This window comes from Solanum lycopersicum, chromosome 1 (genome assembly GCF_036512215.1).
Source record: "Solanum lycopersicum chromosome 1, SLM_r2.1".
Lineage (NCBI taxonomy): Eukaryota > Viridiplantae > Streptophyta > Magnoliopsida > Solanales > Solanaceae > Solanum > Solanum lycopersicum.
The window spans coordinates 6,981,360-7,009,247 of NC_090800.1; the positions used below are offsets into that span (position 1 = coordinate 6,981,360).

At 32.0% G+C, this 27,888-nt stretch overlaps 3 protein-coding genes and 1 long non-coding RNA gene across 5 annotated transcripts; 2 read left to right on the top strand and 2 right to left on the bottom strand.

Moving 5' to 3' along the window:
• Positions 1-2,508: 2,508 nt before the first annotated feature.
• On the bottom strand, positions 2,509-5,162 carry LOC138348235 (uncharacterized). The gene is made up of 2 exons (XR_011220516.1): positions 4,655-5,162; positions 2,509-3,111 (listed from the first exon to the last, which is right to left on the bottom strand). It is a non-coding gene; the product is annotated as an uncharacterized lncRNA (long non-coding RNA).
• Positions 5,163-8,522: 3,360 nt separating this feature from the next.
• On the top strand, positions 8,523-14,182 carry LOC101247354 (expansin-A10-like). Of its 2 annotated transcripts, XR_011220517.1 has the most exons (5): positions 8,523-8,754; positions 10,242-10,379; positions 11,884-12,172; positions 13,071-13,461; positions 14,032-14,182. XR_011220517.1 is itself a non-coding variant. In XM_010323547.4 (4 exons), the coding sequence occupies exons 2-4, from the start codon at positions 10,250-10,252 to the stop codon at positions 13,375-13,377; spliced, it is 726 nt and encodes a 241-aa protein (XP_010321849.1). In that variant the 5' UTR covers positions 8,523-8,754; positions 10,242-10,249; the 3' UTR covers positions 13,378-13,529. The 2 variants fall into 2 exon arrangements, 1 of the variants encoding a protein (XP_010321849.1); XM_010323547.4 differs by lacking the exon at positions 14,032-14,182 and having other exon boundaries at positions 13,071-13,529.
• A 168-nt stretch (positions 14,183-14,350) lies between these two features.
• LOC138340886 (uncharacterized) lies at positions 14,351-15,289 on the top strand. The gene has a single exon (XM_069293059.1). The coding sequence runs from the start codon at positions 14,351-14,353 to the stop codon at positions 15,287-15,289; it is 939 nt and encodes a 312-aa protein (XP_069149160.1).
• A 4,706-nt stretch (positions 15,290-19,995) lies between these two features.
• On the bottom strand, positions 19,996-25,056 carry LOC101247053 (cytochrome P450 704B1). The gene is made up of 6 exons (XM_004228326.5): positions 24,721-25,056; positions 23,945-24,160; positions 22,805-23,083; positions 22,127-22,516; positions 21,078-21,278; positions 19,996-20,302 (listed from the first exon to the last, which is right to left on the bottom strand). The coding sequence occupies exons 1-6, from the start codon at positions 24,994-24,996 to the stop codon at positions 20,123-20,125; spliced, it is 1,542 nt and encodes a 513-aa protein (XP_004228374.1). The 5' UTR covers positions 24,997-25,056; the 3' UTR covers positions 19,996-20,122.
• Positions 25,057-27,888: the final 2,832 nt, after the last annotated feature.

A 27,888-nucleotide genomic window follows, 5' to 3' on the forward strand; every position in this document is an offset into this window, starting at 1 on the left:
ATTTTGGAATTTTAAATTCTGACGGCAATTCAACTCCTGGGTATAGACATAAATTTTTATATCTTAGGTCATGAGTAGGTATTGAATGTAATCCTCCATTCACCTTTTTCTCCAAGTCATGCATTTTTCGCTGCAGTGCATCTAGCTTAGACTTCTCTATTTTGTCATCTATTCCCTCATATCCTGAAGCATCAAAGTTGAGGCGTATTGGAGACCTTTGTTGAGAGAGAGTGTGAGTAGGAATAGGACGAGGAGAGATGGTCCAAAAGGTACTTCGTTGGGGACAAGAAGATGAGTGATTTTTTCGAAGGTTGAACATATTTGTCATGTTGCGGGTTCTTAGACGAGCCAAAATCCAAATACTAGACAACCTTAGTCAAAGAAGCAAATCAAACATAAAAGCCAGTTATTATACAGTGAGCCAAAATTATAATTTCAAATGAATGACACAATACCCTCAAAGTGGGACAATTATAACAGTTAATAGAATAAGACACATAATTGATTCAAGTTATACTTTGCCAGTTTGAAGTTTAGAGTCAAAGAAAGATTTTAACTCCATTTTGACATAATGACTTGATTTAAAATATGATGATCAAATTGACACATAAATATGCAATTTGTCTAAAGAGTGTTGGGGCCTTTTAGACAATAGGGTGGCTACTAATTATATGGATTGACGCCAAGGGTCATACCACCTAGGGTTTATGCAGCATGTATGACCTAACAAGGATTCCTAAGAGTTGTCTTGACGCGGACTTGAAAGGAATTCTATGCGAGAGGCTCGTGGTTTCTCGGTAGTAAAACTATCTGTTACGTCCACGCATATGCCGACTCTCTATAATGGGTATTTGAGTAAAATTGGAGTAGTTGTACGAGGTGCAAAGGCACAACATCACGAGAACAAAATAAAAAAAGAAGAGGGTCCCAATTGGGGGAAGTATGAGCGGAATGCCAATTATCAAAGCAATAAAATTTAGCATTTAAATTGGAAAGCGGTAACATATAGACAATTTATAAACAATAAATAGATAAATAAGCATGGATAAATAAAGGAATTTAAACATCTCAAGATGTTAAAATCACGCAAATAAGGAAAGAGGATACGAGATTAAGCATGTAATTAAGCAACTACGGGAAAAGGGAAGAGGTGAAACATGGTAATAAACAATTAAGGAAAAGAGAAAGGGGTGAAACATGAAGGGAAGACAGTAAATAAGGCAACAAAATAAACTAAACATGGTAAAAACCTAACAAATAATGAAATGACCAAAATGAAGTAAACCCCACATAAATAAGCAATTAACACGTAATGGTAAGAACTTAATATCCCAGTGGAGTCGCCATTCTGTCGCGCCCCATTTTCACAGAAAGCGGGTTTTGTGCACGACCTAACAACTCTTTTGGGATTTTCAAGTTTGGAGTCGTCCTTCTGTCGCGCCCCATTTTCGCAAAAAACGGGTTTTGTGCACGACCTAACAACTCTTTTGGTATTTTCGAGTTTGGAGTCGCCACCTAACGAATTAAGGCGCGTTACGGCACCTATCTAACCTAACAAAGTCTAGCTAAGGTCAGCGAGCCAGAGATTAGGGTAAGGGTTCAAGTTACCTCGAGGGGAAGGTGTTAGACATACCTCGAGGTCCACAAATGTGAGTCCCGACCGTATCTCATGCAATCTATGTGGGGGTTACAATTAGCAATCAAGGTCACTTCATTTATTAATTTATTTAATCTTGCTAAGTGATAACAAATACAAAATTATTTTTTTATTAATTTGAGCATGCAAGGCTAAGTTATAGCAATAAATAAACGATCAAATTTTTATTTTTATTAAGCATGTGAGACTATGTTATAAAACAAAATTTGTAATACTAAGCAATTAATATGTGAGAAAGTAAAGTTTTGAAAGTTGAGCAAGTTTTGAATATGAAATTTCTATTTATTATGTTTGTTTCTTTATAGGGATGATGCCACGATATTGTTGATCGCGCTCCTCGACCATAGAAACAATTTTGATTTGAGGTCGGTCTAAAAATAGTTTATGTTTTTGAAAAAATGATTTAAAAGATTTAGTTTGCATATAGGCACATAAACATTTGCATATAAATGCACATAATTTCTTTTGAAATTCATGGGTAGGTGGTACTTCCGAGGATGCGTCGGTTTAAAAATTGGAACTAGACCTCATAGTTCCTTTGACTTTCCCACTAACGATAGGTTAGGAGATAGTACTTGTAATTTATTTCAAAAATAATGTCATAATCAATCCAAAATTTCAAAGGAAGATTGAATAAATGACTTTTAAGAAAATTATGTTACAAAACTTTGTAAGTACTAAAACTAGTAGAACATTAAGGTGGTAAATTTATTAAATGCAAAGATTTTACGACGAAATATATTTAAAGCCAAATAATTTGTTAAATACATGAAATAATTTTAGTATCATTATTATTTTAAGAAAATAACATATTGCAAGGAATGCGGAAATCTTCAAGAAGACGAATGGGATTACTCATGAAATAATATTAACTAATTTTAGGGGGAGGGCACAAATATGCACAAACAAGTTCTATTTTTTATGGATATGTTAAAAGTTTATTTACAAGCCTATAGACATGATTTCTAGGTGTTCAAAAAGTAACACATATATGCATAATTTTGTAATTTAAATGTTATGAACAATTTAATCCTTAGGCATGGTTTCTACATGACAAGATAATGCTAAAAGTTAGCACCTAATCAACCTACTAAATTATTATGATTTGATTTTAACATTAAAAATAATGGAATCTAGTTTATTATTTTTTAGACTTATTAATAAAGCATCAAACAATTGATTGGATTATAACACCTACAAACAATAACTCTAGGTGATTAAAGACAAACCTATAGGCATGATTTCTAAAAATTTAATGAACAAGTAAGCATATAAATGCCCCTCCCCTAGACGACCCCCCAAATAAATTTATATATTTATGATCTTTAGTGTTACAATTGTTACAACATTCGAATAAATAAATAGGAAAAAATAAAATATATATATATACACATTCAAATAAACAAATAAATCTTTCTTCAATTAATCTTCAACTTGAACTTCAAGTTTGAAACCTGTCAAAATAATCAAATAACTACACAAGTAATCACACTTATTAGTCAAGGTGAGACAATATGCAATTGTTTAATGACGAATTCTACATATAAAAAAAAACAGACAATAGCTTACACAAATGTGTGAATGTAAAGATAGTGTAAATGTTAAGAATACTAACCGGTTAAGCAAAACAAATTGATTCACCTTTTACTCGAACAAAGTAGCAAAATAGCGAAGAAGAACACTTGAATATTTACCGAAATATTAATGTGTTGTTAAAGTAGCAAGAGAGCAATGAGAGAAGGGAGAGTGATGATAGAACTTGTGATTGAGAGTGAATGAGTGTATAAGTTGATGAATTCAACCATGAGAAAGGAATGAAATAAATACCTTATTTTATAATAGTGGAGAGGTCATGATTTTAAAGGAAAAGAATCAGTTTTGAGCAATTATGGAGGATTATCTCGTTAATAAGAAAAACAAATCAATCAAACATTACCGAATATAATCAAAATAAAATCATTCCACAAATAATAAGGCAAATCGAAATAATTTATGACAAAATAATGAATAATACACAAGGCAATATTGCTTCCAATTAAGTACCAAATTTTCACTTATCATAGCAACATCATTTACCAATAGCAAAAAGATATTCACTTAAAAAAAAGTTAATTCATTTTCCTTAAATATCACAAAGAGTGATTCTATGCATCTTTCTAATAAACTAATTTAGGAGAGGTAACAACAATTCCAATTTTTTTTATAAAGTTGTATCACAAGCAAATTAAATTACCTTATTATTCAAACTAAGCAATCCATTCAACATGCTCAAATAATTAAAAGGAAACAGAAACATGCCAATATACCATAGTTAATAGATATAACTTAAAAAGAAAAGAGTCAACATTACTCTTAAAGATTGGTAACTCTAAATAATACTAGAGGTGTGAAGGTGTTAACTCTAATCTTCAATCCAAACAACACATTCTTTTAAATTTAACCAACACACCCGAATATTAAAACGGAGACACAATCATGAACGGATTACACAATTTATAAAGCTACCAATAATGCATAATTCTAAAAACATCCAGAGAAGCCATACCTTTCAGGTAGAATAAGCATGCTAAATGCAAAGGCACATAAATGTATATTAAAAAATCAATTGGTTTAACTCATTATAAACATAAGAGGATTTAGACATCATCTTAGCGTGCAATAGAATAAATAAAATAAAAGACATTCATCTTATCACTAATTAAAGGCTTAAATCATATAACACAAACATTTAGGAATCATCAATTATCATATCCCTTAATACTTTAGAACATGAGTAGATTAACATAGCGGTTCACAAGCTAAGAAGAGATATTAGAGGAAAATTTAACAAGATCGAGATATCTAATTTAAAGAAATCCAGAAAGATCACAGCGATTGCCTCACAAAAATATACGACGAGATAGTAGCATGAAATTATTCTTGCATAGTACGAGCATGTAATTCAGTCAAAGCTAGGAAAATTTATTTGAATGAGGTTTGAATTGAAACGAAACTGACCTGGACGGATTTGTACAGATCCGTCTTTAACAGACTTTTGAATTCCACCGGAATGTTGCCTTGATCGCTGTGTGGAGCTGCTGCATGGAGTTGCTAGAGCCGTTTCTCCTCGCTTGGCTGCTGCTGTCTCTCGCGGGCTGCCTGGCGATCCTCCTCTTCGCAGCTGCTGGCCGAGCGCAGGAGTTGTCGTCGGGGACTGCTGCTGCTGACAATGATGGGAGGCGCGGGGAGGCGGCAAGGAAGGCGAGAGGGGAAGATAGAACAAGGAAAGGGAAAGGGAAAGGGAGAGGGGTCGCGAGAGAGGGAGAAAGGGAGGAGGGAGGAAAGGCGAGAAAGAGGGAGAGAGGCGGGGAAGAGGAACGCTGCCAGCGGCTGCTGGCTGGTGGCCGGATCTGCTGCTCTCCGGCTGGCTGTTGGAGGGTGGCGATTATCGCCGGCGAGAATGGAGGAGATGGGGGCTTGCAGCTGCCAAGGAGAGGGGGAGAAGAATGGGTTAGAATTTTAGGTTTTGGGGTTTTTTGGTGTTGAGAAAATAAAAGATTTAATCACAACCGTTGATCTAATTTGAAATGAGGGGCTAGGATTCGATTAATAAAATAGATGGATGAGATTAAAAGTTAAAATGTATTGAAATCAGATTGGATTAAATATGGAATGACTACAATTGCAATTAAAATGGCTAGAATTGAAATGAAAGGGGGCTATGATTGAAATAAACTCGAATTCAAGTGGCTAGAATTGAAAGAAAATTGTGACAGAATAGACTAGAATTTAAAATTTAGGAAAGTGTAGGAATTACTATTTAATTAAAATACTACATATATTAAAATTATTTTTTATATAATTGAAAAGTCATTTAAATTTTAAAACATTTGGAATTCATTAATTTTAAAATATTTTAATAATATTTACGATAGTTTTAAAACATACTAAAATATATCATTTTCAAGCAAAGTCGACTAAAAATTCTAGAAATTTAAAATACGTACTTAATTGAATAGTATTCCTAAATAGGGTCAAAGGTCGGTCAAAATTGGGTGTCAACAATAATATATGAATAGAAAGCACATAGTAAGATATATTATACATTTATAAAAGTATAATTGTATAATTGTATAAGCACATAAACAGATAAACTTATTTATTATACATTTATACAAACACAATTGTATAAGGCATGAATCAACAGAAACACAAAAACATATACTAATATAGATTATACACTTATGCAATCACAATTGTAGAAGACATGAATCAACACAAAAACAAGACATATAATGTAAAATCTAAATATGTATATAGACAATGATTATACAGATACTTTATGATGCTCGATTGACCCAGAACCAACAACTTCATTTTTAACATGATGAACGGTAAAAACATCAGTATTATGTTTCCTTTTCTTACTTGACCCATCAACAACATCAGAAGGATTTTTCACACCTCCATCCACAAATCTACTTGGGTCATTATTGAGTTTGAATCTGATCTCTTGCATGGTATTAAAATTACACAATGAACCTGTGAGTTAGATCCAAGAAAAACGATGGGTGTTCAATATTATTTTCAACATGCAATGGTATACCTCTTGTGAATCTGATGGAGATTGGGCATCTGTTATTTGAACCGAAAATCTGAAGGGATTAAGAAGTGAAGTGATAAAATATTTTTAAGAATTTCAAAAAAATTACAAAAATTGATTACGTGAGATGAGTTTTAGGCGGTACCTTGAAATTTATGAAATACTTTTAAAAAACCGCAAGGACGTGCATGCTAGAGAAGTTGGAAATTTGAAATTGAAATTGTGGAGAATATTGTGGAGAAATTGAGGGAAAGAAGAAATATTGTATAATATAAAGGAAAAAGAGAAAAAAAGGGTTTTGTTTTGGGGGAAATTTTTTATATAATTCGATGGGCCTGATATAGCAAACTGATCGATATTTTGCCCTTTAAAGGGAATAACTGAAAGTAGAGTTATTTTATTTAATTACCTTCCTTAGTTTGTCATTTTCCACGATTATTACAAAAGTAATTCTATTACTTATTTTTTTGGACATTCACAATGCACTTTTACTATATTGATGAGTAAAAAAAGTTTCAAATATTACAACTTTCTGCTTTTTTAAGGGATAAGGAATAAGTACTCTTATACTATCATAGAAATTTTAGTCATATTTTAATTAGATTGAGATTTTATTATATTTGAATATTATTATTATTATTTTGATAATTTTTGTGCATCTTTTATGTTGTGTGGCACCTTAAAACCATGTACGTGGATTGCTTTGTAGAACATCCATCCATCATGTGTGTACATTATTTTATAAAATATTCTTATTTTTTAATCTTGTATTTAAATTAAGTTAATATATATATATATATATATATATATAGATATTTTTAAAAATAATTGCTTTGTATTTTTTTTAAAAAATCTTCTTGTGTTATGAAATAATGCATAAGTACCCCTAAATTATGATCGAAATTCTAGCGACACACATTAACTTAACAAGGGTCATATTATCCCTCTGACTATTTTAAAATGTGATCTATGATTATTTCATGATTGCATTCGATGATAAGTTACAAAAAGAATTATGAAGTTGCCGGAGAACAAGATGGTTTCAAAGGGGAGAAGAGGTTTAGAAGACGGACAGAAGCGAAACATGAATAAGAGTTTGGGGATTCTAAATTTTAGGATAAAAGAAAAAGGTGTTCGAACCCACAACAAATGTGTGCAAAACATTTTCACCACTCTTCTTTACCACTGAACTGTCAATCAATTTTGTTAGAGGTTCACAAGTTAATAAAATATATATATATATATATATATATATATATATTTATTTAATTTTTAATACAAATACAACTTTATAAAAAAACTTGTAGATTCATCCGAACCCACAAACCTCCACCTAGCTCCGCCTCTACACGAGTGTAGCTAGTGTGACTTCAAAGACGAAAGTTGAGATCTCAGAGTTACGAACAAGAGGTTTTAGTTGGGCCACATTGGTTTTGGGCTTTGGAATTGATTCTAGAGCATAGGTCGGTAGGGATTTGTGAAACAATTAAATTCAATTTATTGATTTAATTGAATTTAAATAGTTTAAAATTAAAAATCAAACAGAATTATCAAAATATTAAATTTTGAAATTAAAATTGAAATTAATAAATTTAGTTCGATCGATTTTTCGATTTGAGTTTGAAATATGCCCAAGCCCAAGAAGTAACTACTTGTAAACGGGCTTCAAAAAAAAAAAAATTCTTAGTTGAAATTTGAAGATATTAAGACACTTCAGTACTTATTAAATTAACAGTTCAAGGTGGTTCATTTGTTGATGATTTTTGAAGAAACTATTACTGACCCAAATATTATTCAATTAGCCTAATTTTTAAAAAAAATTTATTCTCAAATTTTACCTAATGGGGAAAACTTGTTTGTGTTATTCAAATTCATTTATAGTTCTAGTTAATTATTTGACGTGTATTATGTTTTTATTATCACGCTATTTTGTTGTTGTTAATTATTTTTTCTTGTAGATTTTACACTGCGTATCTTATTATTGACTATGTTTTTTCATTGTTTTATTGTTCTTTTACTTGAATTTGATGTACTTGAGCTTATGATCTTTTGAAAATAGTATTTCTCTATCTCCTTAAGATAGTAATAAAATTTGCGTATAATCTATTTTTTCGAAATTCCACTTGCGAAATTCTAATGGCTGATTATATATATTATTGTAGAATTGTAGTTGTTACGAATTTAATGTCAATACAAATATGAAAAGGCAAATACATATATATAAGAGAGAACCAAATGGTAGATTAATTTTAATTGTGGCTTATGTGATAGAGCTTTGTAACAACTCACTGATTTGATGAATATAAGTAACTAATAATATGAGCCACTTATATAACCACCCATTTCTCTATTCCAATAATGAATTATGTGGTATTCATCCATAATGTTTAATTTCTTGTGAGTAAAAAAAATGAGAATTAAAATAGCATGAACAAAAATTATAATGTTTTATAATGGAGAAACAATCTTGTTTAATATGATCTTTTCAAGAACATCATGCTATGGCTTAATTAAGGTACGTTTCAAAATAATTAATTAATTTTCTACTGAATTTTCTGAAAATCATAGTATATAATAGCGCACTCTAATTGATATATATATATATATATATATATATATCTTATATTAGAAATGAATTGTTTCAATTTCATCATTTCTAAAGATACTTTTGTCTGTTAAGTGCTCAAATGTAGCTAGGAGTCTTGTTGATATGTCTTCAATATACACATCATTGTTGATCGTATAAATGTTATGAGAGCAATCCTATTCTAGGTTATTATATACATTTTGTGTTTTAGTGAAATATTTTTGACATAATAAGTCTTACATCACAATTAATTTGTCTCAATTTTTGTGACGCTATTTAATTGAATACAAAAATATATTTTTTGATAAAAGAAAGAATTTTGAAAATTGTACTTAAAACAAGCTATAGATATTTATGTAATGGTGATATAAATTATCTTACTAAGATAAAATAAAAAATTTAAAATTAAATTATTTTAAAATATATAATTTTTTTATTTCTTTTTTAGCAGCTCATAGCCACATGTGGGACAGTTTTAGTTTTAGGTACCCTAGCCTTGAAATGGTCAACCAATTACTACTGAAGCATCTTAAAGGCCAAGTCATGCAATTCTTTTATCATTCTCATGTTCAAATCAGTTTTCATCTATCTCGACTAATTTTATATGGTACCTACTAGATTTACCAATACTAGTCGATAATTTCTTCTCATATGTCCAAAAAATTTGATGGACGGAGTAACCATTTCATCTCCCCTATTTCTAAATGCTTATTTACATCCTGTTATTAATTGCTCTCTTAATTTTTGTGACGCTATTTAATTGAATACAAAAATATATTTTTTGATAAAAAAAAAAGAATTTTGAAAATTGTACTTAAAACAAGCTATAAATATTTATGTAGTTGTGATATAAATTATCTTACTAAGATAAAATAAAAAATTTAAAATTAAATTATTTTAAAAAATATTTTTTTGGTTTTTTTTAGCAGCTCATAACCTCATGTGGGACAGTTTTAGGTACCCTAGCCTTAAATGGTCAATCAATTACTACTGAAGCATCTTAAAGGCCAAGTCATGCAATTCTTTTTATCATTCTAATGTTCGAATCAGTTTTCACCTATCTCAACTAATTTTATATGGTACCTACTAGTTTCACTAATACTAGTCGATAATTTCTTCTTATATATCCAAAATTTGATGGACGGAGTAACCATCTCATTTCCCCTATTTCTAAATGCTTATTTACTCTTTGTTGCATTGCTACATTCTCCAATAAAATATTTCATCTGAACATTAGTATTAATGTTAGTCTCATAAAGAATGATTACACATTTCTATATTAAGTAACAATTTAACTTTTAAATACTCATTTCTCTTATATTTTCCTTAATTTGGTAGGATAAACATTGAACATTCACAAAATTGATTGTATACTAAAACAAGTGCTGATTAAGAAGTTCCAATCTTTAATGCAGGAATATATATGGCTCAAATTGTGATATTTCTAGTTTGTTTTCTTGCAATTGCCTCATTTGTGAAGGGATCTGGTAAAGGAAAATGGATCAATGCTCATGCTACATTCTATGGAGGTGGCGATGCCTCAGGGACAATGGGTATGCAAACTTAATTAGTAGTTCTCTAGTTCCGTATCAAGGTTACAATCGCTATCGTCACTAGTATCATCATTATCATCAAATCCTTTAGAAATACTATAATGAATGGAGTATAGAGTTTGTAGCTAGGAACTTGTATAGGAATACTATAAAGAAAGGAAAATGTCATAGTTCGTTGCTTGGTGTTTGACCAAACACGGAGAGTTTCGGTTTCAAGAATGACAATGACTTTGTTATACTCATACTTTACTGGGAAATATGACAAATATATCTTTGAATTATCGTAAATGGTATGTAAATATTCTCCGTCATATTTTTTGTACATTGTTCTCTCTGCCGTTAAAAAACTAGAGCATATATGCCCTTCACTCTAACAGAAAATTAAATAGGGACACATGACACAATTTTATCCGTTGATCCGATATTTAATAAATGTCGGGTCGATGGATAAGATTATGACACGTGTATGTTTGTTAGTGTAAAAAATATATATGCTATAGTTTTTGAATGGCAGAAACACCAATATCACAAAAATATGATAAAGTATATCTACATACCAGTGACGATAGTTCATGATATATTCCCCTTGTTCCCTACTTTTTAATTGATTTTTGCATAAGGCAAAATCAAAGGGTCCAATTGAAATCATAGGATTCACAATAATTTTGTCCTTGTTTATATTGATTCTTGTAAGTTCCGCCTGTATGAGGTTGCCCTTGGCGCCAACCTAAGTTCTAATTAGGAGTGATAAACGAGCGAGTCGAGTCGAATATGAATTGAGCAAAAAATGAGTTAAATAAAAATAGATAAGTTATTCAACTCGATTCATATTTTAAATGGATAAAATGAGTTTACTCAATGGATAATATTACTCATATTATATTAGAGATATTGTTAAAAACTTTAAAAACACAAATAATTCTATCACTTAACTCCACCCCTACCAGCCCTCCCCCACCCACCTCCAAAAAAAAAAAAATTCCACTCAACCCCTACCAACCCCCAACCCCTACCCCTACCCCTACAAGCCCCCTCCCCCCAAACACCCCATCCCCAAAAAAATTAACAAAAATTTAAAAAAATTTCATATTTTTTTTAAAAAAAGAAGTACCACCCCACACCCAACCCCCTAGAACCCCCCACTCCCTTACCCCTTACCAGCTCCCCACCCCACCCCCACCCCGAATCCCAAATTAAATGTAAAAAAAGTTTCATATTTTTTATAGATTTTTTTTGTAAAAAAAAATTGTTACTACCCAACCTTTTATCACTTTTTTTTTTTGTTTGCTTTTACCCATTTTATCCATTTAACTATCCATTTTTAAATGAATAATATGGATATTACTCGTTCTTTATCCATTTTCAAATGAGTTTGATACCCAATTCATTTAATATGGGTAATATGAATCGATACCTATATTATTTACCTATTTTGCCACCCCTAGTTCTAACAATCACTAATGTTGATTTGTGTGGAACTTTATTTACATGTATTTTCCAACAGGTGGTGCTTGTGGTTATGGGAATCTATACAATCAAGGTTATGGAACAAAAACTGCAGCTTTAAGTACAGCCTTGTTCAACAATGGATTGAGTTGTGGATCTTGTTATGAGATTAAATGTGTGAATGAACACAAATGGTGTTTGTCAGGTTCTATTAAAGTAACAGCAACCAATTTTTGTCCACCTGGTGGCTGGTGCAATCCTCCTCTTCACCATTTTGATCTTTCTCAGCCTATTTTCCAGCACATTGCTCAATATAGAGCTGGAATTGTACCTATTGCTTATAGAAGGTATGTTCAATCGGTTTTTGCTCTTTAAGTTGATCTCATTTTACATTTACGCCTTTCAACTTTGGGTGTGCACAAGTAAGCACTTTAACTTGTATGAATTTTAATAAGTATACACATGAGTTCCACGTGACATAATACGTGTAGGACACGTTTGTTTATATGTTCAACTTTTATACAAGCTTAAGTGTCGTCTATTTGTGTGATTCCAAAGTTGGAGGGCATATATGTGATCCAATGCCAAGTTAAAAGACACATTTATGTATTATGCCTATAATATAACATGAAAAGTTGGTTCTAAAAGAATTGGTCATTATACTGAAATATAGTTAAAGAGTAGGCTGATTGTTATAGAAATGTTTGACTGCAATTGGTCCAAATAATGCTTGATTATATGATTTTCCTTCCAAACGTCATGTTGATGCTCAGTCACGCCGTGCGTGAAATACACAAACTTAAATCAACTTGATGCTCAAGGGTGCCTCATATGTTCAGTCAATGATCAGAGTCGTTAATTAGTCCACTAGACATTGCCTACATACTACCTGGCGGAGCTAGGCAGGCCTGAGAGGGTTCATCTGAATCACCTTTAGCGGAAAATTTCACTGTTTATATTTGGTTAAAGTTATTTTTTTAATGTATATATAATAGATATTGAACCCCTTTGACTTCATTGTCTGTTTACCTCATATATTGAATCTCTTCGATGAAAATTCTCGCTCCGACATTGCTTTTAATATAGTACTCTGTCTACCAAGTCTTAAAAGATACAAAAGAATCACCTAACACCTTTAGCCTTTGTTGGAATTCAATATATTCTTTTTCCTGATCCATTTTAGCTTCATTAAACGTTAGGTCACACCGACTCAACTAACATTAACTCTATTTTCAACTCTTCCAGGATACCCTGCAGAAGAAAGGGAGGCATCAGGTTCACCATCAATGGACACTCTTACTTCAACTTAGTACTTGTGACTAACGTTGGCGGTGCTGGTGATGTTCATGCCGTAGCCATCAAAGGATCAAAAACACAATGGCAATCAATGTCAAGAAACTGGGGCCAAAACTGGCAAAGCAACAGTCTACTAAATGGACAAAGCCTTTCATTTAAAGTTACTACTAGTGATGGATATAGTGTAGTCTCTAAGAATGTTGCCCCTCCTAGTTGGTCTTTTGGGCAGACATACACTGGTGGTCAGTTTCATTGAAAGTTTAGATCTTGAACATTTGGCTGCAAGGGGTGGATCTATATAGGATAGTGAGGTGATTCAACCGAACCCACTCAATAAAAGGTATTTGTTATGTATAAACATATATATAGATTTTGAACGACCTAAATATAATATTAGATGTTTATTTAGACTTCAGGGGTTGAAGGGGTTTAACATTAATCTTGAGGATCTAAGTTCAAATTTCAAGCACCCTTAAATGGAAATCCTGAATCCACTATTGCTTACATGGTTCGAAACTCAATGAAAATAATGAGTTCGCCCCTTTACCTTTCTCTTACTTAAATGTAATTATATAGATGTGTAACGTGAGTCTAACCCAAACATCATGTATTGCGCTCTTATTTGTAAGTAGATGTAAGAATCCAGGTAACTAGTGCAATAATGAATACTAATGGGCATGATGTTTCTTTTGATAAAACTAGCTTGTTTAGTGTGAGTTAGTTATCAATTTGTTAGTTAGTTAGTTAGTCAACTCAACTTTCAAGTAGTTAGTTATAGTTAGTTATAATTCACATGGGTAGTTAGTTATAGATCACATGTTTTGTATTTCTGTTTTTGTGATTTATTACTACTCATTGATGTGTATATATACACATCTAATGTAATGCTTTACATATGCATTCAATACAGAAAATTCCCTCTTCTTCCTTCATGCTATCAGAAGCTCTACCTCCATTAATGGAGCAATGAGATTAGCTTCCAGCTTCCAGCTTGAATTGCTAGCTTCATCATCTTGTATTGATGATTTCATCATGGTATCAAAGCAAGGTTACTCATACTAGATTTCTTTTTCGATCTAATTGATTAATCGACCCACTGATCATACTTGTTTGTTCTTCTCTTCTTTCTCTTTTGTTTTTTTTTGTTGTTCTCTGTTTTTGTTTGATTTGGTTAGTTACTTGTTGCTGATTCATAGATTTTCCATTTGTTGAATATCAATTCATTCTTCATGGGTGATACTTCAACTGATGTGAATGCTGGTAACTCCTTAAAACGACCAAATTTTAATAGCCCTTTCTATCTGCATCCTTCTGAAAATGCTACTTCTACCTTGGTTCCTATGGTGTTTGATGGGACCAGTTACAGATCATGGAGAAGATCAGCCCTTAGAGCATTGTCCGTTAAGAATAAAACTGGATTCATCAATGGTAAAATTGTGAAACCAAGCTTTACAGATCCATCATTCATGCAGTGGGAGAGGTGTGATGATATGGTGACATCTTGGGTTCTAAACTCCCTCTCCCCAGAGCTACGAGATAGTCTGCAATATGTGAACAATGCTAAGGAATTGTGGGAGGAATTGGAGGATAGATATGATCAGACTAATGGCTGTAAGCTATATCAGTTGCAGAAGGAGATAAATGATTTGATACAAGGCAGTCTAGACATCACAGGTTATTATACAAAGATGAAGAAGTTGTGGGAGGAAATGAGTGCAATTGATGTGAATTCACAATGTAGTTGTGTGTGTACTTCTGGAGGAAAGGTAAAACTGTATAAAGCTGAACAGGACAGAAGACTTATACACTTCTTGATGGGCTTAAATGAGATGTACACTGCTGTGCGAGGGAACATCCTCATGATGGCTACTTTGCCTACAATGGCACAGACATTTGCTATCCTGTCACAGGAAGAGAGGCAGAGAGAAATGAAGCCTTCAAATCATATGGCTTTGGAGTCCACTTCACTTAATGCATCTATGTTGTCTCAAAGTAATTCAATAAATTCTAGTTCTTATAAAGGAGGCATAGGTAGGGGAAATGGAAGTTACAACAACACTGGCAGTTTTAACAATAACAATGCTGGAAATTTCAACAACACTAATGCCTATAGGGGAAACTCTAATGCTGGTAACAGATCAAATATGTTTTGTGAGTATTGTAAATGAACTGGACATGTCAAAGGTAGATGTTACAAACTTCATGGCTATCCAACCAACACAAAAAAAATTCAAGAGGAAGAGGAAGAGGATCTGCAGCAAATGTACATACCTCTGAGGGTGATAGTTACAAGTGTGAAGAGAGTTTTGAGCAGGGAAAACAAATGCCAGTGAATCTATCAAAGAGTCAATATGAGCAATTGCTCAACTTGCTTGGAAATGAGTCTGAATATTCAAACAATGTGTCAAGTGGAGCTGCAAGTCTAGCAGGTATACTTGCTTGTCATTCTTCTATAAGTAAGATAAGTGATGTGTCATGTAAATGTGAAAGATTAACTGCTGGCTCTTGGATCATTGACTCAGGAGAATCTCACCACATGACCTACACAAAACACAATCTCATAAACCTTAAGCCTCTACCTTATCCCTTCTTAATCACATTACCAAATGGATACAAGGTTAAAGTGACTGAAATTGGTGATGTGTGTTTGAATTCAACATTAACTCTGTATAAAGTATTGTATATACCTAGCTTCAAGTTCAATCTAATATCAGTCTATTGTTTATCCAACCAACTCAGAGGAATAGTCAGTTTTAACAATAGCTCTTGTTTACTGCAGGGCCCTTCTCTGAAGAGCCCTCTGGAACTTTGTAAAGCAAGGAGTGGTTTGTATCTTTTTTGTTCAAAGTGTCACATTCCATCTGTAAATGATGATACTGGTTCCCAACAGAAGTTTCAATCTGTTTCCTTTATGAACTACTGTAAAGCACCATCACTACCTAATACAAAACATTCTCATACAATCAATAAAAAGGTTTGTTCCAATGATAAGATTTCTAACTCAGCTGCTCATTTTTCTTTCAATCAAGACAATGAGTTCTTATGGCATGCTAGGCTAGGACATGTACCATTTGTGAAAATGAAGAGCATATCTACCATACCTCTAAAGTTTTCCAACAAACAACCTTTCACTTGTACAATTTGTCCAACGGCTAGACAAACTAGAATGCCATTTCCAGAAAGTGTTACTATGACCAGTTCAATATTTGAGTTGCTGCATGTTGATTTGTGGGGACCCTATAATGTACCAACACATGATGGATATCACTATTTCTTGACTATGGTAGATGATTACAGTAGAGCTACTTGGACACAACTTATTAGGTGTAAAAGCAATGCTCTTTGTACTATAAAAGCTTTCATATCCCTAATAGAAAATCAGTTCCACACTAGATTGAAAACTATCAGGTCTGATAATGGATTAGAATTTTCTAGTACTGAGGCAACATGTTCTTCCAAGAAAAAGGCATAATACACCAGAAATCTTGTCCCTACACACCACAACAAAATGGGGTAGTAGAGAGGAAACACAAGTACCTTCTTGAGACAGCAAGGGCACTGTTATTTCAATCAAAAATACCTATGAGGTATTGGGGAGAGTGTGTATTAACTGCCACTTATTTGGTTAATAGATTGCCCACTAAACTACTTCAAGGGAAGTCTCCATATGAACTGTTATATCAAAAGAAGCCTTTTTACTCACATCTTAAAAATTTTGGATGTCTTTGTTTTCCAACTATTTTAAAAACTCATAAGGATAAGTTTGAGCCTAGAACTGTACCTCATATTTTTGTTGGATATCCCTTTAACACAAAAGGGTACAAGGTCTTAAACTTGGCTACCAAGAGGATTCATGTGTCTAGAGATGTCTCTTTCTATGAAAATATTCTTCCTTTTGTCATTACTCCTGCTGGTTCTACTTTTGATTTCATATTGCAATGCCTTGTTCATCACTCTGACTTGTTCATCACTCTGATAAGTTGCCTTGTATGTCTAGTAAAACAAATACCTTTATTGATGATGAGATGTTGAGTCAACACACACTGAATGAAGTCACCTATGATCAAGTTCCCATACCTGAAAATATACCTGTAACAGAATCTACATCACCTTCTATTGAGCCAAATATACCTGTCACAACTCCTACTGGGCCAAATGCATCTGTTCTTACACCTAGAAGGACAACTAGATCTTGTCATCCTCCAAACTACTTAAAAGACTATAGCTATTCATTACCTAAGCTACACTCCTCTTCACCTATAAATAATGTCACTGATTCTCAACATTCACTCACATCTTTCACAAATCATCCTGATCATATATGCTTCTCTACATTATGTCCTAAAAGTCAGCAGTTGATCCATAATGTTTCACATGATATTGAGCCTACATCTTATGAAGAGGCAAGCTTGAATCCAGCCTAGCAAGCAGCAATGAAACAAGAGTTTGATGCACTGCACACTAATAATACTTGGGAACTAGTTAAGTTGCCAAAAGAAAAGAATGTTATTGGATGTAAATGGGTGTATAAGATTAAACATAAGGTAGATGGGAGCATAGAGAGGTTCAAAGCTAGACTGGTGGTAAAAGGATACACTCAACAAGCAGGAATAGACTATAATGAAACCTTCTCACCTGTGGTAAAGATGACTACAGTCAGAACACTAATCTCATTAGCAGTTAAGAAGGGCTGGGACTTGTATCAATTGGATGTAAATAATGCCTTCCTACATGGTGATTTGAATGAAGAAGTATACATGGCTTTACCTCCAGGACTGGTAGTGGACAGCAATGATATGGTATGCAAATTGAAGAAGTCCTTATATGGTCTGAAACAAGCTAGTAGACAGTGGTATGAGAAACTAGCTGATAGTCTTTGCTCAAAGGGTTATACTCATTCAGACAGTGATTACTCACTATTTTACAAGAAAAATGGTCACTCCTTAGTATTTGTGGTTGTATATGTTGATGACATTATCTTGACTGGTACTGATATGAAGGAGATTGAATCTTTGAAACTCTTCTTGCATGAGAAATTTAGAATAAAAGATTTAGGAAGGCTGCATTACTTTCTTGGATTGGAGATACTGTACAGACAGGATGGTGTCCTTGTTTCACAAAGGAAGTTTACTCTTGATCTCTTGAAGGAATTTGAGTCTATAAATTACAAGGCTACTACTTCACCATTAGATCCTACTGAGAAACTAAGACTTACAGAAGGAGAGTTACTACCGGATCCTACTTACTACAGAAAATTAGTAGGCAAGCTTAATTTTCTTGCTAATACAAGAATGGATATAGCATATAGTGTCCAACATCTCAGTCAATTCATGCAGTCTCCTAGAGAACCTCATTTAAAGGCAGCTTACCATGTACTCAGATACCTACAAAGTGATCCTACATTAGGAGTTTTTATCAGTAATAAACCTGATACCATCATCAGTGCCTACTGTGACTCAGATTGGGCCTCCTATCTTGATTCAAGGAAGTCAGTGAGTAGTTATTTGGTCCTCATGGGAGATAGCCCTATCAGTTGGAAGTCCAAGAAACAGCCTACAGTGTCATTATCTTCAGCAGAAGCAGAATACAGGGCCATAAGACAGGTAGTAGGAGAAGTAGTGTGGCTAGAAAGACTACTTGGTGAACTCTCAGTAACAATACCTTTGCCTATACAAGTATTTTGTGATAGCCAAGCAGCAGTACACATTGCCAAGAATCCAGTGTTTCATGAACGAACCAAACACATAGAAGTTGATTGCCATTTTGTCAGGACAAAGCTCCAAGAAGGACTGATTACACTCCAATATGTCTCAACAGAATCCCAGATGGCTGATGTTTTCACTAAGGCATTGACTAGTGTTAAACATTCTCATTTGATGAACAAGTTGTCTGTGAATGGCTCACTTCCAACTTGAGGGGGGGGGGGTGATAAAACTAGCTTGTTTAGTGTGAGTTAGTTATCAATTTGTTAGTTAGTTAGTTAGTCAACTCAACTTTCAAGTAGTTAGTTATAGTTAGTTATAATTCACATGGGTAGTTAGTTATAGATCACATGTTTTGTATTTCTGTTTTTGTGATTTGTTACTACTCATTGATGTGTATATATACACATCTAATGTAATGCTTTACATATGCATTCAATACAGAAAATTCCCTCTTCTTCCTTCATGCTATCAGAAGCTCTACCTCCATTAATGGAGGAATGAGATTAGCTTCCAGCTTGAATTGCTGGCTTCATCATCTTGTATTGATGATTTCATCATCTTTTATATGTCCTTCCTTTTATTTTTTTCTTTTTTGCCTTGTTGTGTTAATCATCTTTTCTACTTCTCTTTTATTCCTAGATGCCATGTAGTCATCATCTAACAATACCTTAATTCAACCATCATGTATTGTGGTGCAGTGGTGAGAGTGTTTCACCCTTAACCAAAGTTCTCAGGTTTGAGATTTAGATATGGAGAAAATCCTGTTGGAAGTGACTGAAAGATTGAAAGACTCGCAGCCATATCGATTCATTAAGTTATAAGACACAGAGCGTAAAATTTAGTATATGATAACAAATCAATTGTTATCATATTTACCAAACTATTAACTATATGTGGGCGTTTGACCATGTCTCATTGTGAAACTTGAAAAAAATTAATAGTTTTTGTGGTCAAATGTGTTTTTCGTAATTTCAACTCCCCCCCAAAAAAGTGAACTTTTTTCATAGTTAAGGCCTCTTAAGTTTATTAAGAGATTTACTAATAATTATGGACTTGAATATGTAGATATTTTTAAAACTGTCATTTCTCAATAGCGGTCCTCCTTTTGTCAAAATTATAGACCAGGTTTTGTTCCTGTCTGTCAGTGTATAGAACATTAAAGACGAAACTTTTAGTGACAATAATTCTTTCAATTGTTCATAGTTCCATGAAAATTTTTATTTTTAACCATATAAGTTATAGTTACAATTTGCAATTAAAATCTAGCCATTATAAACATTTACACACTTTGTATTTTCAAGATCTCAGTGAAACTGTAAGCTTTAATCCATGTTCCATTGATAAAATTGTCATCATCCTGTACTTGACTAGATGGCCAGGCACCAACTTGAATTTATAGAATCTACACAAAATTGCAAGTGCCATTTTCATCTGAAGATATGCTGAATCCTTCCCTAGGCATATCCTTGGCCCTCCCTACAACACCATGTCATGAAAAGTCTAGTTATCAGGCGGAATCAAAATTTTCACTATGAAAATTCAAAATATAACGAAGTAAATATTTGAAAAGTCAATGAGATTTAATATTTTAGTGAACATATATATATACATAATACATAGCTTTTTTTTTTGTTTACTAGCCTTGAACCCTTGACGTAGTGGTCAGGAGTAAACTCCTCAACTAGTCAATCACTTAGACAAAGAAGGCCTGTCATAAAGTATAGTTTTGATTTGGTATTTATGGTGTAATTTTGTGACGAAGAGCGTTTGGATGAACCCCTTACAGTATCCTGGACCCTCCCATGGTTGTACACATATAGTATTATATATTCGTAGTTTTAGACCACTAGTTAGGGTAGAAGCAAATTCAGAATTTTAACTTTATGGGTTCAGAATGCTACACATCATTTGGGTTTCTATTACTACAATTTACTTTATATATATTTAGTAGATTACTTAACACAAACTTAGGATTTAAGCCAGAGCTATTGAATTCAGCTAAGTCGATAGCTTTAATTGTATATTCACCCCTTCGTTGGAGCTGACTCTAAGGTAAGGTTATCGAAAACATTGCTTTATTGAAGTTGTTTAGTTTCTCTGAGAATGTTATATCTCTTTTGTCTCGTTAAGTTGATTCATAGATCTAAAAGTAAGTCCTTTTGATTCACCAAATGTATGTTTAAAAGACCTCTTATTATGATTTGACTTTAGACCAATAATGTTATTGATCCGCTCTGTTTATATTATGTACCTGGAAAGCGGTGAATTTGAATGGAGATGCATTTTGGAAAACCCCATCTTTAAGCCATCTCTCAGGATTGAATGAAGCTGCATCAGAACCCCAATTGTATTCCATTCTTCCCATAGAATAAGGTACATAGGTCACCATTCCTCCTGCCTTTAACTTTGTTCCATCTGGTAAAACATCATCTTCCAATATTCCCTTTGGATCCTGTCACATCGTCAAAACAAAATCATTCACCGAGTGTTTATATCAATTCAATCGTAATCGACAATATAAAAATGATACTAACCTACGTTACAACAAAAGACAATCAAAGCTAACTGAGTGTTCGGGTATTCGAACGAATCCAATAGCTTTTTCATAGACTACGTATTTGCATTAAAAAATTAAATAAATAAATATATGTATATTAACTTGTGAACTTAGCAAAATTGATTGATGACTCAGTAGTAAGGAAGGGGTCATGGAAATGCTTTCTCACTATCATCAAAAGTTACTCTTTCTAGACTCCCAGTCCTGGCTCATCAAGCAAGAATATTGGCCTTATGGATTCTAAATTTCAAGGATAAGACACAATTATCCCCTAGAGTATGATCGAAAGTCCAAAGACATATCTTAATTAAACTAAGGTCCTATTATCACACCGAACTCAATAATTTTTGTAATTTTGTACACCTTTTATTGGCTTACGTGACATCCAAACATCTTCCACACGTCTTAACTATATGGAGTCACAGAGTGTGCAACGTAAGCCAAAATGTGTATAAAATTACAAAAGAAAATGAGTTCAACGGGTTAATAGGATCTTAGTTTAGTTAAGGTATGTCTCTGAGGTTACGGTCATAGTCTAAGGGGTACTGGTTAACTGTTATAACAGTTTTAATAATTTTGTTCTAAACTTAATACTTGTACACATTTAATAAACTTCTTAATACAAATACACTATTTGAGCAAAAATTACTAGGACTTTCGGCCAAACCAGTACTCAGACTTTAAAATGTATCCAATTGATAAGAATGTCTGCTGAAATTCACAGTAAAATCAGGGTAACTAACCTGAGGAACAGCAGGGTACAATCTAAGAGTCTCTGTAATCACAGCATGTAGATAGTACAATTTTGACAATGAATCATAATTCAGGAGCCCAGCAAATTGAATGGCTCTCGAATCGGCAGATACATGATCCTCCGTGTCATACTGATGCAACGTCACGTTCTCTTCTTTAGCACGGACTTGTTCCAACGACTTCAGCTCCGCGTACAGCTTCTCAGCTACGTGCTCGTGAGTCATAATCATGTATATAGCCCAAGACAGAGTCGTTGCTGTCGTATCACGACCCGCGATAACAAAATTCAGGACAATATCCCTCAGGCTTTTATCAGTTATATTGTTCTCAGGGTCTTTTCCTAGCTCAATGAATCTTGACAATATGTCATGCTTATTAATCTGTTAATGTTTAAAAATCATTAACAAATATGCTAAATTAGCCTGTTTGGCCCAAACTTTGAGAAATCCGCTTATTTTGAAAAAGTACTTTTGGATAGTAACAATTTAATACTACAACAACAATGCACACTTTTCAAAAAAAAGCATCTGTTATAGCTCAGAAACACTTATTTTTTCAAAAAAATTTGGACAAATACCTCAACTCTCTAAAAATAAGTAGTTTTGACTGTCTAGAAGCTTGGCGAAACAGGCTATAATAATTATTAAAAAAAAATAGTATGAGCTTACTTTGTCATTTGTTTCTAACTCTGCCTTCCTTTTTCTTATGACAGAATATGTGAAATCATCAATTTTTTTAATACTTTGATCAAGGATTGCTTCTGATCCAATGTTGAGAAATTGCTTGATTTTCCACAAAGGATCAATGAATCTTAGTGTGACAATGACATTTGCAGCATCAAATGCCTTTGCAAAGCTATTTTCTGGTAAATTTGGGTTCAATGTTCCTATCTCTACACCAAATCCCACCTTACATATTGAGTCTAGAGTCATCCTCATCAATAGATCCTGGAAAAAACAATTGTTGTTTAGCAACAATACAAAACAAAAATAGAATAAAATTATACTTCCTATGTCCTGTGTTATGTGATACAACTTTCTTTTTAGTTTGTTCTAAATGAAAAAGAAATGGACTTTGGGATCACCACCCCTAAAGCATCAATGAGGGATTCAACACCATCACATGTTGAAAGATTGGACATTTGGAGCGTGGACAACATAAGATGGAAAACCAACATTGGTCAAACAAAAATCAAGATGGGCCTGATTCTCATGCCATGATTTTGAGCCTCAACTTCAGAAGCTAGCTATTGAGATGAGGATTTAAAATTGTATAAGGAAACCATGTTACCCTCCAAAGCACCAATGTGGGACTCAACATGAAATAATTTAACTTTAAACTTCTAATGCTACCTTAGGGTTGTTTAGTATGATGTATTAAAAAATTAATGCATGTATTACCTGTGGTTATTTGATCCTTTATTTGATAGGATTTTTAACATATGTATAACTAATACATGACAAACATGATATTAGTAAAACACGAGTTATTCGTACATGGATAAGCATGATTAAAGACAGAACAACCTTTATTAACCAAACCAAATAGTGGATAAGTAATACTCCCAGTCTCAAAATAAGTAATTTCAACATTACTAATACACTTTATTCAGTACTAATCTTACTCACTCTACCAGACGATCCCTTAATAAGATTTATATTCGCACAAATGACTACGCATCTGTCATAGATCACTAACTTCAAAAGTCTTTCGTTTTTTTTCAACTATGTGCTCAATCAAACACCATCACATTAAAACGGAATATCTTAATCATTGCACTTAAGTCCAAATAGAATTCAACAACTCACCTGCATGTCTACATGCTCATTCTTCAAAGATGCTTGATTGAGAATGTTAAAAAGTTTAAGGCTATAGTCCCTAAAAACAACAGTATTGAAATCCCTTAAATTCTTTGAAGCAAACTCAAAGCTAGCAGTCTTCCTTTGTTTCCTCCAAAGCTCACCATCCACATTAAAGATACCATCTCCAAGTAAAACTTCCATATATGAATGGTACACTTCACCCTATGCCAAAAGGGAAAAAAAAACAATTTTTCTCATGATAGACTAAAATCCATATGTAAGTTGAAAGCCACATATCCATCCATTGAGTAATCTAATTAACAATTAGAAAAAATAATCTTGTGCCTTTTTATTAACAAAACTTTACACAAATAGCATGATGAATTCACTATTTACTTCTTTTAACCAGTATGCAATAAATTATACACTGATTATCACTACTAAAAAATCACTATTTTCTCACTGAATTTCCCACTGTAAAATATTCAGTGGTTATTCTCATTGATATTTTGATTGAATCAGTATGACAAGAAAATAAATAGTGAATGTTTCATATGGTAAAATTAGAAAGCTTCCCACTCTTTCAGTGAGAATCTGTTTTCCATTATATATTTTCCGAGTGGGCTGGTTTGGTGAAAAACCATGTTTTATAACACAAATTTCTCACTGATTTTTCGTAGACAAAACATTTCTTTTTAAAAGTGTATATACAATTATATACATGTTATGCATGAATTTACATATATTATATATTATATATACTCAAAGTAATATATACAAACCTTTGGATAATTATCAAAATTTGTTTTGAGAACATGTTCAACATTAGTTGGATGAGCAATGTAAGTATAAGTTGTAGTCATGGCAGGAACAACAACAGTTGGGGATTGAGCCAAATACTCAACCAACCAATCATGCATCCTATCAAAATTCACCCATTGTTCTAAGCCTGCCCCAACAATAGGCCAATTTATTGGGCCTTTTTTATTTTTTTGCCTATATGTATTGATGAATTTCCAAGACAAAACCAAACAAGCTAATAAAGTTAATAATCCCATCTTGTTGTGTTTGAGGATGAGAAAATAATATTGGAAATTATGACATGTATTTAGAAGTGAAAATTGTGTGTTCATATTATATATAGAGGATTATTATGTAAAGTGGTTTCGGCATTGGTTACTTGTTAACTTTCTACAAAATTGTCAATAGTCTTTGCATGTTGTGAATTGAAAATATTGCACATTCTTTGTGTCTTCAACCAAACTTATATTCATCTCAACCATGTTTCTTTGTGTAATATACGGGGAAAAAATCAGAATTTAAAGTTTATAAATTCGAGATTTGAATATTTTTAAGTTATTAAGTTCTAAAACTTTTTTTTTTATAATAACTGTGAAAAATTACTATTTCAACAATAAGAACCATTTACAGAATTAGGAGCATCCAGTAACACCAACCCCTTATTAAGTTCTAAAACTAATTACTACATACTCAATGAATTTTTCAGAAATAATTTAAATCAAAATTATTGCATTCAGCTAAACTTGTAAATTGTATTCCAGCTCTGATCCGAATTATCAATGTAAATATTTATCCTTATTATTTTACTTTTAAATTTTTTAATCTCATATTTTAGGGAGACTTATTCATATATATTGTTTTTGATAAATAACCTAATATCATAAATCATGTGATTCTCAAGAGAGTCTGAATTCGATCATCAATTTCCTCATAGAAACAAATTTGATAGTATTCAGTAATTTGAGTTTTGCGTTTGAATTATAATTTTAGAAAAGGTAAAAAGAATATCCTTAAATTATATGAAATTAAATAAAAATATCTTCAATTAATAATTTACTTCAAAAATGGGAATTTACAATTGTTTGGTCCCAAAATACCTTTATCATTAATACTTTGATAAAAAAAGAATGTCTGTACTGCTATTTTGGGGACAAAAATGCCCTTTTTCTAGTAACCATATTGTTTCTTTTCATTTTAAACACATTCTTTTTATAATAAAAATAGTGTAACCCATCATTAATTTGCATTGGGTAATGATAAAATTCTTCTGTTTTTGTTGATAAACCATGAAATATTTTCATTTCTCAATGTTTGCATTAAAGAAGAATAAACATTTGTTAATATGATAATTAATTTAAAAGTTAAGATATAACAATCGTAATTCCACACACAAAAAAATAGTTACATTGCTGCAAATCATAAAATATCTTTAGAATACTATCGATAGAGTTATTGTTGACACTTTTTTTCATATTTACTTTAAAATCAAGGAATAAATAAAAAAATGCTTATCCTAATTCTTCGAATGAAATGATGAAATAAAAATTATTCTATTTTATTAAATTTTTTTAAAAAATCATTTTATAAATAAAATTAAGGGATAAGTGTCAAAAACATATCTAAACTGTCTCATTTTTTTTTAATTTCATACCTAAACTATCTCATTTTTTGTAAATTTCATACCTAAACTATCTCTTTTCTTTTAAATTTCATACCTAAACTACTGTGTGAGTTTCATACCTAAACTGCAACTTATTCATTTGAGAATATAAGTCTGATCCAAATTCGATCACGTCCAAATCTCATCCTAAAATTATAAATTGCAAATATAATTCAATTTTGAAGTCTGAAGTCAAATCTGAAAGAAAATTAAGAGATCAGTATCAAAAACATATGTAAACTATCTCATTTTTTTTAGTTTCATATCTAAATTATCTCATTTTTTTAAATTTCATACCTAAACTACTGTAAGTATGAATTTCATACCTAAACTACCACTTATTCTTTTGAGTATGTAAGTTTGATCCAAATTCAATCATGTCCAAACTTGTCCTAAAATTATAAATTGCAAATATAATTCAGTTTTGAAATCTAAAGTCAAATCCCAAAAAAAACTAAGGTTATAATTACTCGATATCGCTTAGAAAATGAATTTGAAAAATTATTTAATTCAAATATTAAGATTGTCATTTACTCATTTTAAACTACCTAAACGTAATAATAAAGTGGTAAAAGTTATTGACTTTGACAGAATAGGTTGACTTTAAGATTCAAGAGGCTTAGAATTACGATTTCTTCTAGCTACACTATCTATAATTTCGCTAAATTAATCGCTATCGATCATAATTTTTTTTTTACAATAAATATCTCTCGATCATGTAATTTTCTATCTTTATTTTATCAAATTAACCCAAGTTAATTAATAAATCTATTCACTTAGATCATGTCAAAGTTTTGTTTTATCTCCAACCTTCACTTTTAAATCTCCATCATTAATCTCTTAATGCTTCGAAATAATGTTGCTCAATTAAAATTTAATCTTAGTGTTTCTCTCGAGAATGCAAGATATAAAGACATTATTAAATAACAAGTTAATTACCTACCATCACTACGTAGTTAAACAAATAGAAATTAATAAAAAAAAAGACTCAATCATATAAAAATTAAATCGTACAAATAATTTCATCAAAATTCTATAGAGAATATTAGCTTTTCATAAAAATAATACTATAAAATTTATAACGAATAATAAAAAATGTAAATTTAGTTATTGAATCTTTCGATAATTACTCTTTGCTCTCTCTTTTAAATTGTATATTTAAAAAATTTCAAATAAAATAACCGAATTTATGTGGCAACAACGTGACCACGCTAAGCAAAGACAAATTTTCGATGACAAATATTTGATTGTTGCTATAGTCGATCTTTTGCTTTAATTTATTTTACTTTTAACAATCATTATGTTCCCCTCTTCCTTTCTCATTTTTTTCTTTTCTTTTCTTTTTTCAATTTAATTATTGTGCTTCAAAATTAATCTTTTGTATTATTTTATTTCTATAAAATAAAAATATAATATTAAATATAAAATTATATAATCAATACTTAAAAATACTATAATGTAAAGTAAAAAAATGACTAAATACTAACAT

Excerpts from the sequence above, each read along its gene's own strand:
- LOC101247053 (XM_004228326.5), bottom strand. The coding sequence starts at position 24,996 with ATGGGATTATTAACTTTATTAGCTTGTTTGGTTTTGTCTTGGAAATTC. Across the intron at positions 24,161-24,720 it reads ATTTTGATAATTATCCAAAG|GGTGAAGTGTACCATTCATA; the intron begins GTTTGTATATAT and ends CTTTTGGCATAG. Across the intron at positions 23,084-23,944 it reads ATGAGCATGTAGACATGCAG|GATCTATTGATGAGGATGAC; the intron begins GTGAGTTGTTGA and ends TGTTTTTTCCAG.
- LOC101247354 (XM_010323547.4), top strand. The coding sequence starts at position 10,250 with ATGGCTCAAATTGTGATATTTCTAGTTTGTTTTCTTGCAATTGCCTCA. Across the intron at positions 10,380-11,883 it reads CGATGCCTCAGGGACAATGG|GTGGTGCTTGTGGTTATGGG; the intron begins GTATGCAAACTT and ends ATTTTCCAACAG. Across the intron at positions 12,173-13,070 it reads GTACCTATTGCTTATAGAAG|GATACCCTGCAGAAGAAAGG; the intron begins GTATGTTCAATC and ends CAACTCTTCCAG.
- LOC138340886 (XM_069293059.1), top strand. The coding sequence starts at position 14,351 with ATGGGTGATACTTCAACTGATGTGAATGCTGGTAACTCCTTAAAACGA.